Here is a 14,632-nt window from a genome sequence, read left to right as displayed (position 1 = left end):
GGGAGGGGAGGGAATAGTTAACCTTTCACCTGCCAACCACTTCTCTGTTCCAAACTGCCCGCTATTTTCTCCCATGAACTCAAACATGTGTTTGCTCTACCAAACATGTTTGGACTCAGGGAGGTGGGTGGGATTGTACACTGCAGGATGATATGGGACAGAGAAATGATAAGACAACAAAGAGACGAATCCTCCTCCTTGCATCTCCACTCCGCTTTACCTTTTTAAACAACTATTTGGATTGGCTCTCTTCTATGCATTAACATATAACATGCATTTAACCTCTGAGAATGGAGTCCCTTTGAGGCCTGGAAGTTCTTGAGCATCTCTGCACTTGTGAGCTCAAACACAACCAGAGACATTGGCTTAGTCCAGATAATAAAACAAAAGGAAAGAATGAAAGCAGGGATAGAAATGAGGACAAGTATGGTTAGAAGACTCAAAACAAAACAAAGCAAAAAAAAAAAATCAAAGCAGGGAGGAATAAGAATAAAGCAGGAAAGTTAAAAAGGAATCTAAAGCTGCAAGACAGCAGATGTTGCAGATGTTGCTCTGAACTGGGAGGATAACTTCTAGTTTAAATAAATCATAGGAAGCAGATGAGAAGCCTTGCGGGTGGAATCCAGTAGTTGCTACCAACTGGAGGGACAGAGACGGATCATGAGATTCCACATAGGTTGTTGGCAAGCCATGTATGGCAGAAAGGGTAGAAATCCACTGAAAAGATAGGAATCTACAGACAATCTATCTGAAATGTGTCAAGGCTATTGCTCTGGGAAACACCACTTCTCAGGAATATTGTTTTGTCATAACTAATGAAGTATGCACCCCCAAAGTGATCCTGCGGTGTGTTTTTTAGATTGTTCTTTCAAGTACATTAGTTAAGACTGATGGGGTATAATGAACTCACCGCGCTGCCTTGAAAAATCCAATTAGCTTGCAGAGTGCTATCTACATCCTTGATTGTGCACATAACTTCAAATTTTTCACCTTCTTTGAGAAGCTGGTTGGTTTTGGATAAGGAGATGACTGGAAGGGATTTGTGAACTGGAAAACAATTTAGATGTGCATTATTTTTCATTACTTGCAGAGCCTCCAAGAGAGAAGAGGAAAAAATCTAGTTATTAACCTCTCAATAAAATATCAGACCTCCTAGAGGTATTTTAGATCTCTGTAATGTATTAGCACTGTTCTTTCAAGCCAAGTACATCTCTTAGTTAAAGTATGAAAACATTTACTGGCACTACATAACATGTACAGATAAACATACAGAATATTTAATCCCGCAAAGATTGAAGCATAATCAGGAAACTAATTCAGTGACCATTTTTATAAGGTTACAACCCAACTGCCTTTGCATCCACTGATGGCAGCTGAGGGTACCATTAGCAAGAAATAATTATATAATGATTTCCCCTTGTTAACATGCAATCTTATATAAAAATATACCAACTTTATTGGCTGCCTAAATTGCAGGAGGATGTTGGTAAACAACAATGGCAGTCGTCAATAAAGCATGGAATTCCAGTGCAGATGAAGGTTTATGTTACCTGGCCTCACACTGAGAGGAATGGTGTCTGATACTCTCTCCTCTCCATTTTGTTGTGCCACACATTGGTAACAACCCCTAAATGATCTTTGTACATTTTTTATGGTAATTCCTTTCCGAAGATCAGGAACTAACACAATATGTTGAGGCAGAGGTTTGTCATCACAGCTTTTCAAGGTGAAATTTGAAACATCTGGATCTGTCACTAGACACTGAACAAGAGCGTCACTGTCTTCCGTCGCATATGTGACAGGCTCATGCAAGAAGAGAACCTGTGGATCTGTAATGAAAACAAAAACATTTTCCTGAAGACTGTGTATTGAAACACAAGCATTCACACAAGTAATTTTTTATGATTTCCAACAATTTATATACCACTTAACACCATTGTTTCTAAGGGCTGCACAATGAAGTCACAAAATAAATAAAATAGAAATAAATTCAGTTAGAATTAACCATAACATCAGTAAAACTTACTTAAAATGATTACTGAAATAAAAAGTCTTCGTGACTGAAGTTTAATTGGGGCTTGCCTGATCTCAGCTTAGAAGAAGTTCCTGAATTGGTCCCACAATCCTCAGCACACACCTCCTGCTGGATATGAGCCATGTGTCTGAGCCATGGGAGGACCACAAACAGTGACTCCCTGGAAGACTTCAGTGATCCGGTAGGGACGTAAGGAATCAGCTTGTTTTTAAAGCATCCTGGACCCAAGTTGTTAAGGATCTTGTGAATTAATACAAGAACTTTGAACTTGGCCTGGCAGCATATGGGAAAAGTTACCATGTTTGGAGTTTATGAGTTTAGAAAAAGGGTGAGTAAGGAAAGTGGGACTTGATTAGACATGTATAGAATCATAGAGTTGGAAGGGGCCTTGTAGGCCATTGAGTCCAACCCCCTGTTCACAGCAGGAAATCCACAGCTAGAGCATCTCCCGCAGATAGCTGTCCAACCTCTGCTTGAAGACATCCAGCGAAGGGGATCCCACCACCTCCCTAGGCTGTCGGTTCCATTGCCGAACTGCCCTTACTGTCAAGAAGTTCCTTCTAATGTCCAATCTGAATCTACACTCCTGCAACTTAAAACCATTAGACCTAGTCCTACCCTCCGGGGCAGCAGTGAACAAATCTGTACCCTCCTCTATGTGACAGCCCTTCAGGTACTTGAAGAGTGCAATCATGTCACCCCTCAGCCTTCTCTTCACCAGACTGAACATGCCAAGTTCCTTCAACCTTTCCTCATAAGACTTGTTCTCCATACCGGCTATCATCCTCGTCGCCCTCTTCTGAACCCGCTCTAACTTGTCTATATCTTTCTTAAAATGAGGCGCCCAGAACTGAACACAGTATTCCAGATGAGGCCTGACTAATGCAGAATATAGTGGGACTATTACTTCCCTCGACCTGGAAACTATAGCTCTGTTTATGCAGCCCAAAACCGCGTTTGCCTTTTTTGCCGCAGCATCACACTGCTGGGTCATGTTCAACTTGCGATCCACTACAATTCCAAGGTTCTTCTCATACGCACTACTGCTAAGCCAGGTATTTCCCATCCTGTACCCGTGCATTTCGTTTTTGTGGCCTAAATGCAGAATCCTGCATTTGTCTTCATTGAATTTCATTTTATTAATTTCAGCCCAATTTTCTAGTCTATCCAGGTCCCTTTGGATTTTATTCCTGCCTTCCATTGTGTTAGCTATCCCTCCCAGTTTCGTATCATCCACAAACTTCATAAGGCTTCCCTCCACCCCGTCATCTAAGTCACTGATAAAAATGTTGAAGAGTATCGGCCCCAGGACAGAACCTTGTGGCACTCCACTCGAAACCTCCTTCCAGTCCGAAGCAGAGCCACCGACGACCACTCTTTGAGTACGGTTTTCCAACCAGTTGTGAATCCACCTGACAGTATTTCCATGTAGTCCGCATTTGACCAGTTTGCTAATCAAAAGGTCGTGGGGGACTTTGTCAAACGCTTTGCTGAAATCTAGATAGATGACATCTACAGCATTTCCACCATCTACTAAGCTAGTGACCCAATAAAAAAAAGAGATGAGATTAGTTTGACAGGATTTTTTCTTGACAAACCCATGCTGGCTCCTACTAATCACAGCATTGTCATCTAGATAGTTGCCAATGGACTCTTTTATTATCTGTTCTAATATCTTTCCCGGTATTGAAGTCAGACTGACCGGCCTGTAATTCCCCGGATCTTCTTTTTTACCCTTTCTAAAGAGCGGGATGACGTTTGCCCATCTCCAATCCTCCGGCACCTCTCCCGTTCTCCAGGATTTCTCAAAGATGATGGCAAGAGGTTCCGAGAGTAGATCAGCAAGTTCCTTCAATACTCTGGGATGCAGTTCATCAGGCCCTGCAGATTTGAACTCATTTAGGTTAACTAGGTATTTCCTGACTATCTCCTTATCAATCTTGAACTGCAATCCCGACCCCTTACTGAGATTGCTACCGATGCAAGGTTGCACACTGTTCCCTTTTTGGGAGAAAATGGAGGCAAAATAGGGGCTGAGCAGTTCTGCCTTTTCCTTGTTATCTGTCAACATTTTGCCATCCTCATTGAGCAGCAGTCCCACCGTTTCCTTGGTCTTTCTCTTGCTTCGAACATATCTGAAGAACCCCTTTTTGTTGTTCCTCGCTTCCCTCGCCAGCCTCAGCTCATTCTGGGTTTTAGCTTTCCTTACGCTATTCCTGCAAGCCCGAGCCGTTCGTCGGTACTCTTCCTTGGTGATGCGTCCTTCCTTCCATTCTTTATACATGCTCTTTTTTATTTTTACCTCCTCCACTAGTCTTCCGTGTAGCCACATTGGCTTTTTCCGATGTCTTCCGTTTTTCTTCCTTCTTCACAATAAAATTGTGCATACTGGGGGAGAGAGAGAGGGAGAGGGAGGGAGGGAGAGAGAGAGAAGTTTGTTCCCTTCTCTCCCCCATTAACTAAACCCTGGTGTCATCCAATCACTGGTGGGATATTCTGAACAGAGAAAAAAATTACTTCTTCACACAGTACATAGTTAAAGTCACTATCACAACATCTAGTAATTGCCTCCAAATTAGACAGATTAATGGAGAATAAGACTATCTATAACTGCTATAATTTATGTTCACTGATTTATTTATTATATAGAGCACGTTCCAGGGTGGCAAACATATCAATACAACAATTTAACAAGAAATAAGAAAAGCATTATAAAAAAACAGTTTAAAACATTCTAAAATACAGTTACTGTTAAAAACATTGTTTCATCAGTGATCTTCAGGTTGCCAGGAACAGTAGTCTTCACCTACCAAATGCCTAGGTATATAGGAATGTTTTAAATTCCTCCTGGAAGTCAACAGTGAGGGAGATAAACACACCTCACTGGGGAGTGCATTCCACAAATGAAGAGCCACCACTGCCAATCTTAGGGTTTGAAATGGTCAATACTGAGGAAGGTACTCTTTTAGATACTTGGTCCCAAGCCATTTAGGACTTTATGGGTACTAACCCCCCAAATTGGGCCCTGTAGCTCACTGGCAGCCACTGTAGCACTTTTAGAACTGGTAACACATGGCCGTGTCAGGATGCCGCACTTACCAGTCGCATTCTGCACTAGCTGCAGCCTCCAGACTGTATTCAAGGGAAGCTCCACATACAGCGCATCATAGAAGTCCAGACAGAAAGTCCCCAGAGCATGGACAATTGAGGCCAGGCTATCCCGGTCCAGGAGCAGCCATACCTGGCAAATCAGCCTCAGCTGGTTGTAAGCGCTTCTAGCCACAGAAGCCACTTGGGATTCTATTGACTTGGAATCCAAAAGTATTCTCAGACTACAAACCTCTTCCCTCAGGGGGAGTATAACCACTCCCTGAACAGGATGTACACCTAATTCCCAGAAACGGGAATCACCCACCCGCAGCACTTCTGTCTTATCAGGATTCAGCTTCAGTTTATTGGCCCCATCCAATCCAACTTATCACTGCCTCCAGATACCTGTCCAACACCTTTACAGCCTCTCCTGATTCAGTTGGAATGGAGAGAGCAAGCTGTGTGTCATGAGCATACTGTCATCAGCAAACTTCTCTCTGGTAAATAAAGAGAGACTAGGCAGAGTTGCAACTTGGCAAAGATGGATATTACTAAAGTAATAGTTTCTCATGAATTAATAGCTTGGAAAGAAGAGTGTGCTAATGATGAACTCTGACCACTTACAGTCGGCAAACAGAAGGAGGCAACAAAAGAAAAGATGCATCCATCCAATAGGTCAAGAGCCACCTTCTCAGAGACAGCTCATACAGCAATCCACCAGCACTACTACTGCTACACCAAGCCTGTCCATCTCGATCTTCCCTGAAGTCATTTCCTCTGCCACTGGCACAAAATAAAGAGCGGGCTACACAGGTGCAGGAAGACGGAAAAGAGGGAGACAGAATGGTGGGCAGGCTGGTGAGGAAGGGGAAAAAGTAGTAGAAAACTATGAGGAATGAAAATGGAGGATGGTGGCAGGAAAAAATGCACAAGGAAGAGGATGGCAGCAAAATGTGAGGATGGTGGCATGAAGACAATAATGGAAGAGAATAGTGGAGGAACATAAGGGAGGGAATAACTCAATGCTAGAAATATTAAATATGGCACACAACGTAGGAGTTGGGTCTTTCGTATTGTGGCACTGACACTTTAGAATTCCCTCCCCTTAATTAGTAAACAGGCACCATCTCTGTTGTCTTTTCAGTACCTGATGATGACCTTCCTCTTTCAACAAGCCTTTAAGTAGAGACCTTTTCCCAATCCGCATCTGTGTTGGAATTGTTTTTAAGATGTTTTTAAACCTGTTTTTGTAGTTTTTTTTTAATAAATAAATAAATAAATAGTGTTTTGTTTTTATGTTTTATAGATGTTTTTGGTGTTTTGTCATTTGCAGCCCTGGGGTCCTTCTGAAAGGTAGGGCAGGATAGAAGTTTAATAAATAAATAAATAAATATGTTGAATCAATGAGTGTTGTTGGATGCCACACTGAGAAATTTGGAGCCAACCTTTTCCAGCAGTGCATCTTCTCTGCTTGTTGCACACCCCGATTTATCCTAAGAACAGAAACTTCCATCTAACCAAGGATTCAGTTTCAAGGAAACAATGGCCTGCCAGGTGCCTGTGGGAAGTTCACAAAGCAGAGCATGAAAGCAAGAGCCACCCACTGTTATTTGTTCCCATCATCCGATACTCAATAGGTATATTTCCTCTGAGCATGGAGTATTGATTAAAAGTCTTGCTTAGGGTTTGGATTCTATTGTCTTGTAGCCCCTGTAATTCTACAGTGCTGTGACTTGTTTGTGAAAATGCAGACTTAGCCCACATCAGCAGAGTTAAAGGGACAGACAGCCACCAAGACTAAATTTTTCAGAACTACTCAACTGTCCTTTCTGTTTTAAAATTTAGGCAGTTAAGAACTCTGCATAAAATAATCTTTATGAATTTTTAATCATCATTACAATCCTTTCTTGTGTAATTGAGAAAGCAGAAAAACTCCACTAGAAAGCATTTTGCTGGGACTGTCCCCAAAACACTGTAAATACGTCTCCAAGCGTACTGTGGACATTTATGACTTGAAAAAGAACAGAATGGAAGAAAGTTATGAGCATGCTAGCTAATGGGTTGTCGGTAGGATGTGTTCTCAGCCTCAATGATCATTTCTCCTGATTAGCCTTCCCCAACCTTGGGCCCCCAGATGTTGTTGGGCTACAACCCCTGTCATCCCTGACCACAGCCCATTCTGGATAGGCGTTGTAATCCAATATCTGGGGACCCAAGGTTGGCAAAGGTTGTTTGGGCTGGTCTTGTACTCACCACCTCATCCTTTAATTCATGCCACCCAGGGCTCCTTTCGGGAGGAAGGGCTGGGAATGAGAGAAACCTCACAATCATATTTCTGAGGTCTAAAATGAACTTCTGTGAAATTAGCAGTCTTAAGTATTGTGTTTATGATGTGGGCTTTTGAATGTCAATCTAGATGTACTTTGGGATTTTAGCCAGAAGCTGAGACTGAGTTGTTATTCAAAGGAAATGCTAAAACTGTATCTCTCTTCTCCTGGAAACCAGTGAGGTATTTTTAAGTTACCAGAAGAACAGAGCAGATTAAATGATGTTTTTAAATAAATAAATCTATATACGTGAGCATATGAATTACTTTGCTTATGCTTTCCAGATCATCCTACTGTTCGGTAGTAAACTGTAACAGGGGAAATAAGATCACAGAATGTCAGAATTCCTACCAAAGTACAATTTCTTTTTTTATTGAAATTTCAGTGCAAAATGTAGCCTACACAGTTAAATTCACCCTTTAGTTCATTACCATGAATAACTTTTTTTGCATCTCATTTACAAAGGAGAATTCCTATGGAAAGTGGTATGAGGCCAGATGTTTAATCCCTCCTTACCAGAACAGAGCCTTAACCAAAATTGTTTAACTGGTAGCAAAGGCTTATTCTACCTGCTGCAATCCTCAAGACACCTTAACAGACATATCCCCAAAATCCACAGGCCTTAATTCACTCTGGCACATCGAGCTTGTGTGAGCAGGATTCACTATTCCCACCAATGGCTTTAAAACATATCCATATGCATGGGCAGAACTATCCCCTTCATAAATGGAAACGTCATCTAATACAGGAAAGGTTTTGTGTTCATGTTGGACTTTCCATAACTACAAGGGCTACAGGATTTCTCTGGAATAGTTTTTGTGAGGTAAAATGGCCTGAGAAAAGACTGATTCTATGTTGCTAATGTGGTATAGTTACTGATTCACCATCAGTGGATGGAACCTGTAACACACTGGTAACATTTCAATGATGAAATCTCATGGGACAGGTAGTCCATGTCAGAAGTTTCCATATCGGTACAGCTGGTCCTCAGGGAGGTGTAGCGCCGACATAGGAACTTCCCACAAAATATGCCCCAAGGAAGCAGCAACCACCCTACACTCAAAAGATATGAACCAATCTTTATTCATGTCATGTGATCTCACTGGGACTACACCAGATAATCCATCTGATTCTCAGTTTCACAGAAATAACCCCATCTCACTTTACTGGGTCCCAGATTATGGTCAGAAGGCACATGAGATAACAGAAGCTAAGCCACTCTGAGTCTGGTCAGTGACTGGATGGGAGACCTGAGATCCATAGGCCAATGTGGGTTTCATGATGGAATAATAATAATAACAACAACAACAACCTCCAAGACAGACACTCCATACATCCAGACTACTACAAATGATAAGCATGGCATTTTGCAAAGAAAATAGACTCCCTGAGAGAAATGGACAGAACTGCTGGATTTTCTGTACAAGGGGCTTCTCAGAGCAAACGAAATCAACAAATCAAAGTCCAAAAGTAATTCAAAGGCATCACCCAATAGATGTGAAGAGGAACTTCTCAGTTCAGCTGAGCATACACAACTAAGCACCACAGAAAAGGCAACTTCCAGACAGTGGTGGAAATGCTACCAGAAATGCAGTACCAGAAAATGTTGGGAGTTTAAACAAAATATAGTCCGTATCAGAGCTTGGAAAAGTTACTTTTTTGAACTACAACTCCCATCAGCCCCAGCCAGCATGGCGCTGGCTGGGGCTGATGGGAGTTGTAGTTCAAAAAAGTAACTTTTCCAAGCTCTGGTCCATATATATATATATATATATGTTTACCATTTCATGTCTTACATATGGGAATGAAGCAAATCTAATACGACTAATTAGATGTTCCAGATCCTCTTGCATCCCAAAAGCAAAGTTTTTCCATGGAGTAAGTCTGTACATTCAACCACCTATCACTGATTGTTGAATAATCAAATAATGGGAAATTAAGTGATCTATACATACGCGTGAACCAGCTCTCAAGCATTACCAGCAAAAGACTATGGACATTCTAGCAAAACATGCAATTCACTTGGGGTGGTACTTCCATAAATCCCTATCAAGGACCAGAGAACAGCTGTCCACAGCATCAGAGGACTCATTAGAAGCCCATACTTTAGATCCTCAGCTCCCTTTGAAAGGAAATGGAGCCACGTAGCCCAAAACAAATCCCACAGCTGATACTTTGAAACAGAGTTACAGGAGCTCAAGTCTTAGTGGAAGCTCAGTCCTGCTTCCATCTTCAGCTCCGTGGCAATAGACTGGGGTTACTCAGCAACAAAGAAAAAGCCTGCTGCTCAGATGTGCCTCTGACTATTATTTCTTCATATATACTGTCCAGTTTCAGGGTTGAATCTTGGTTCATATTAAACCCTCTAAATATGGAGGCCATAGCTACCAGGCAGGGTTCACTGGTATAGCAGTTCTCATGTGCATCTTTATCATTTGATGACTGCAAACTTGCTTGATTACTTGAACGTGTGAATCAGCCATCACAGATCTACCACTACTGATATGAACTCAGAATTGACTGATTGATTGATTAATAACCCAACCTTTCTCCCAATAGGAGCCCAGGGCAGCAAACAAAAGCACTGAAACACTTTAGCACATCATAAAAACAGACTTTAATATATATTAAGACAAAACAACCACTACAAACATATTAAAAACATCTATTTTTTAAAAGGAGATTTAAAAATGTATTAAAAAGCACTTCCAATATATCACCTTTCAATGGAGTCAGTGTGATATTACTGATGTTTAAATGTATGATGCTTATGGGAAGAAGTGTTTGGTTGAGTGAGTGAGTCAGGAAGGTAGTATCTGCATACGAATGGTGATTGGTTGAGCGAGTGGAAGGGGGAGGAGGAGTGTGATATACAGAGCAAGAGTGTGTACTTGAGGATTCAGATAGAGTACTGGTTTTGAGCTTGATAGGGAATAGTTCTGGAGAGTGACGGAGATAGGACTAATAGGGCTCAGTGACAGAGACAGTTAGGGTCTGGTTTAAAGAAGAACAGGTAGAGTTAGTATAGGGTTAGGTTCAGCTGGAATTGTGACTTCTTATTGTGTTATATTTATCAAATGTATCCATAAAAATCTTTTTGTTTTCATCATCCCATGCCTAATGCCCAATTACTGAACAGGAGAATAATACAGTGTAATATTAAGGTTTCACACCTATCCTAACGTATAAGAATTTGAACCTAAGGTAAAGGTCCTGGTGTCAGCAAAATATATGGCCTAGGTTAGAAGGCGTTACCTGATGTGGTAAAAGCCTAGGGAAGACAGGGTACTGCCTTTTAAAGTGAGCAAGGATGCCACAGTCAGCTCCCCTGACATCTAGTCAACAAGTGTACAGAAATCAAGCAATCATACCTACACTAAGCATCCCTAAAGTGGCTCATGCAGGGAAAGCTGCAGAGCAAATATTTCTTCATAGACACTATGGGGTTTCTCATCAAATGACAATAAGAAACTATGCCTGATGATCCTGGAAAAGAGAGGTAGTAGACATAGTGTTGTGCTATGTAGCCAGTGGATCAGGAATGAGTAATGAACAGAGATGCAAAGAACCCTGGACCTAACTGCAGGATTAAAGAATTTCATGGTGGTAGAGTGATACCACAAGGAAGTTCTCTGATCCTATAGTTCTGGGATGGCTAATCTGTGGCCCTCCAGAGGTTGCTGGACTACAACTCCCATCATACCTGACTACTGGCCATGCTGGCTGGGGCTGACAGAAGTTGTAGTTCAGTTGGCGGGTCACAGCTTAGCCACTATCGTTGGGAGGCAGAACTTCACTGCCCATTTCTGATCCAGGAGGCTACATGGCTAGTTAAACTACAACGATTCCTCTTTTCTGTGCTTATGAACACAAGTACCTACCTGAACTGTACGATCCTCTTCATAAACAACCAAACAACCAATACTATGGACAGAATGAGACTGAAATTGATCCGGCAGCACCAAACTGGTATCTTAGCTCATGTTTCCCCAACTGGCAGAGATCCATCCACCCACATGGTTGCCAGGGAGAATGCCATGGCTTCAAAATTTCTGGAAATTTTACATATCTAATCCTAACTACAAAATAAGTAAGTTTACTAACTGCTGAAGGAACTTTAATGTTCTCCCTAGTAAATCTGAATGTATCAGCCCTTATTCTGATGCTTGTTGTTAAGGCAGTAGGTCTTCTGATGGACTGCAATCTTTGGCTGTACTTTTAACAATCTTTAACAGTAAAAAACAAGGCTGGCTTTGTGCTGTAGAGTCAAAGTCTCCACTTCAGATAACTAAGGTTGCTTTAAGGCTGCCACATCTTTGCCATATCTTAAGCCATTGGATTTAATTGGTGGGGTTGAGACCCACTACTCGGTCAAAGCCTGATCTAAGGTAAGTCACAACAGAAACTCTACAAGCATACAAATATATGATAAAAAGTAAGAAAAGGCTCCCCAAATACATGCTTAGGTTAAAAGTGGATCCCATGTTTTATTTTTTGCATTTCTTTATTAAATTTCTATTCTGCCCTTCCTCCCAAAGGAGCCCAGAGGTTGTAAAAGAGTGAAGACTACCTTCTTTCACATCTCTGGGCCAAATGACACATCAAGTTCAACACATAGCTTGGTAACGTGTGCCAAGAGCAGCTTCCTCTAGTGCCACATAGCAGTTTGGAGGTGAGGAATTTTCATTGGGACAATGGTGTAGGTGGAATGATCCCTCCCTATGGTCCTGACTGGGGTGGTGGTGGAGCACAGCTGCTATTTAAAGTCTTAGAAACAAGCATACCTTGCCAGACTGCCCTATGTTCCCACCAAGAAGAGCAAAGGGATTATGCCACACACATTTCAAGAATGCTTCTTGGAGTGGTTGTTTCAGAGTAGTGCCACCTTCGATCAAGACTGCACCTATCTACAACAATGGTTCAAGAAAGGAGTTGCTCACCCTTTTGGAGGCAGGAAGTCTCCACAGGGACTTTAAATAGCTTAACAGGTGCATGCACAGCTAAGCATTTACTCAGACATCATGTCTACCTTGTGGTGCACAAGTGCAGCAGATATCTGAAGGGTTTTTTTAATCTGATACTCTGGTTTCTCATGATGTGAAAAGATCACATAATAAATATCATTGTAATGAATGTAAACACAAGCACAAACCAAGCTTCCATTCCCGTTACATTTTAGGTAATGTCCTATTGGGGTAACAAGGACGAGAAAAACAACAATATCTTACCTTTAACGAAAACATAAATGGAGCTGTTCATATTCTCTCTGTTTATGCATGTATATGTTCCTGTGTGGCTTGCTTGTGTTTTATTTATGTGAAATTCCTTCTTTTTGGAATTCACTGGCTTTGTTGATGGGACCGCACTCTGAAAATACCAGGTCACAGGGCCATGGTCACTACACAGCAGCTTTAATTCTTGCCCGCTATTCACAACCAGAGTAGACTTTGCTGCAAGAATAGAAGGTCTTGTACCACCTGCCAAAAATAAAATTTAGTGTTTAGTGTTTTGTACATCTCATTTTTTAAAAATCAAGCTGCATAGAATTACACAAATTTAATTTGTAGTTAGATTTTTTTAAAAAAAAGATTACTCAATTCCATGGCTGGTAACTGAAATTTCTTGGCTGCTAAACTACATTGTTTTTAGTTTAGCCTTTTTAAGGCGATTTTGCAGGGTTGGGGCTTGATGAAAACAGGCCCCAAAGACATTAGGGATAAGGAGAAAATGCCAGATTTTGGGGTGAAGTTACACCTTTCAGATGAGGCAACAGAGAGCACATTTCTCTCTCTCTCTCTCTTTTTGGTATAACCGCCTCCCAATACCCTCTTCCCTGCTTCAAGCAACAGGGGACATCCATCTTTATTAACAAACAGATGCTCAATATGAGTGACACTACATCATAACATAACACCATTATAGGACACTGTACAAAAACAAAACAATGTGGCTGATTATGGTGTTATATCATGATGTGGTGTCATTCCCATTGGACATCTGTATAGTAATGAAGATGGATGCAGCCAGGCTGGGTAACCCTGAAGCAAGAGGGAAATTTTGCTTTTTGTCAAAAAAAGGAAAAGAAAATTATCTTCTGCGGCTTCATTTAAAGGTAAATCCTCTCCCCAAAACTCAAAGAATTTCTTCGTTCTCTGAAAAGTTTTATAAAGTACTTCCCCACCTTCACTGCACTTTCATTATAGCTTTTTCTCCAGCTCCCCTTCAAGGCCAGGTTGTTAAAAATCCAGAAACATCCACACATACATTTAATGCACATGGCTTCCCCCAAAGAACTCTGGGAACTGAGGTTTACCCCACATAGAATCACAATTCCCTGCACCCTTAACGAAGTACACTTCTCAGGATTCTTTGGAGAAAGCCTTGTGCTTTAAATGTATGGTGTGGATGTTACCTATGGTAACTAAAAGAAGATTTGAATCAAGACACCATATCTATAAAGGCACCAATCATACAATCACTGCCCACCTTCAAATTATAGCACTTTCATCCACAGTATTTCTTTGTTTGAAAATGGAAGAATAATACATGTACCTCACTGTTTTTCCTTCACATGATGTATATGTGATAACATAATAGAGGAGAAAGAAATCTAGCTTTCCAGTTTCCTCTTCTGACATTTGGATAGGAAAAGAAATTGTGTAGGATGTGCTCTCTGATGCTATGCAATTCTCTTTCCTACCCAGGGAGGCCAGTGATTAAATGTGGGACCTTTTGCATTCAAACCATGTGCTCTCCCACTGAGCTACAATTTGAATGAAAGGGACTTAATGGTGACTAACTCCATGAGATCTAAGTTCAAGTTCAGCTACTGTGTGTATGTATTATCACAGCCCCACAAAAAATGTATGTTAGCTTTAGCTACTAAAGGGGATTCTGAAACTGGTTTAAATATAAGCACTTCATGTATTATAGTTTGCTTATGATTTGTAGATACCCACAAAGGAAAGCCATGTTTCTCAGAAGCCATTCACAAGCTATTCAACACCCCAACCTAAGTCACTTGAATCATAATCTGGTTATTTCATGTTAACTTTCTGTGTATCAATTGTCAGTAGAGCCCTACTCGGCTCACAATGTGCTCATTTGATGCTGATGGTAAGAACACTTCAATTAATAGGTTTCTTTTAAGTTTATTTTTCTCAGTATTAGGGACAATGTC

General features: G+C 41.2%; 1 protein-coding gene across 1 annotated transcript in view; it reads right to left on the bottom strand.

The window, feature by feature from the left end:
* KIT (KIT proto-oncogene, receptor tyrosine kinase) overlaps positions 1-14,632 on the bottom strand; it is an 88,539-nt gene that overhangs the window by 47,558 nt on the left and 26,349 nt on the right. Inside the window, exons 2-4 of the mRNA XM_061584403.1 lie at positions 12,681-12,929; positions 1,551-1,829; positions 911-1,047 (exon numbers count right to left, since the gene is read on the bottom strand). Of these exons, the coding sequence (XP_061440387.1) occupies positions 911-1,047; positions 1,551-1,829; positions 12,681-12,929 (665 nt within the window). The remainder of the gene's footprint in view (positions 1-910; positions 1,048-1,550; positions 1,830-12,680; positions 12,930-14,632) is intronic.

Source organism: Rhineura floridana, chromosome 9 (assembly GCF_030035675.1).
Source record: "Rhineura floridana isolate rRhiFlo1 chromosome 9, rRhiFlo1.hap2, whole genome shotgun sequence".
Classification (NCBI taxonomy): domain Eukaryota; kingdom Metazoa; phylum Chordata; class Lepidosauria; order Squamata; family Rhineuridae; genus Rhineura; species Rhineura floridana.
Note: the sequence above shows the minus strand (reverse complement) of the source record. Positions and strands in the feature narration are given on the sequence as shown.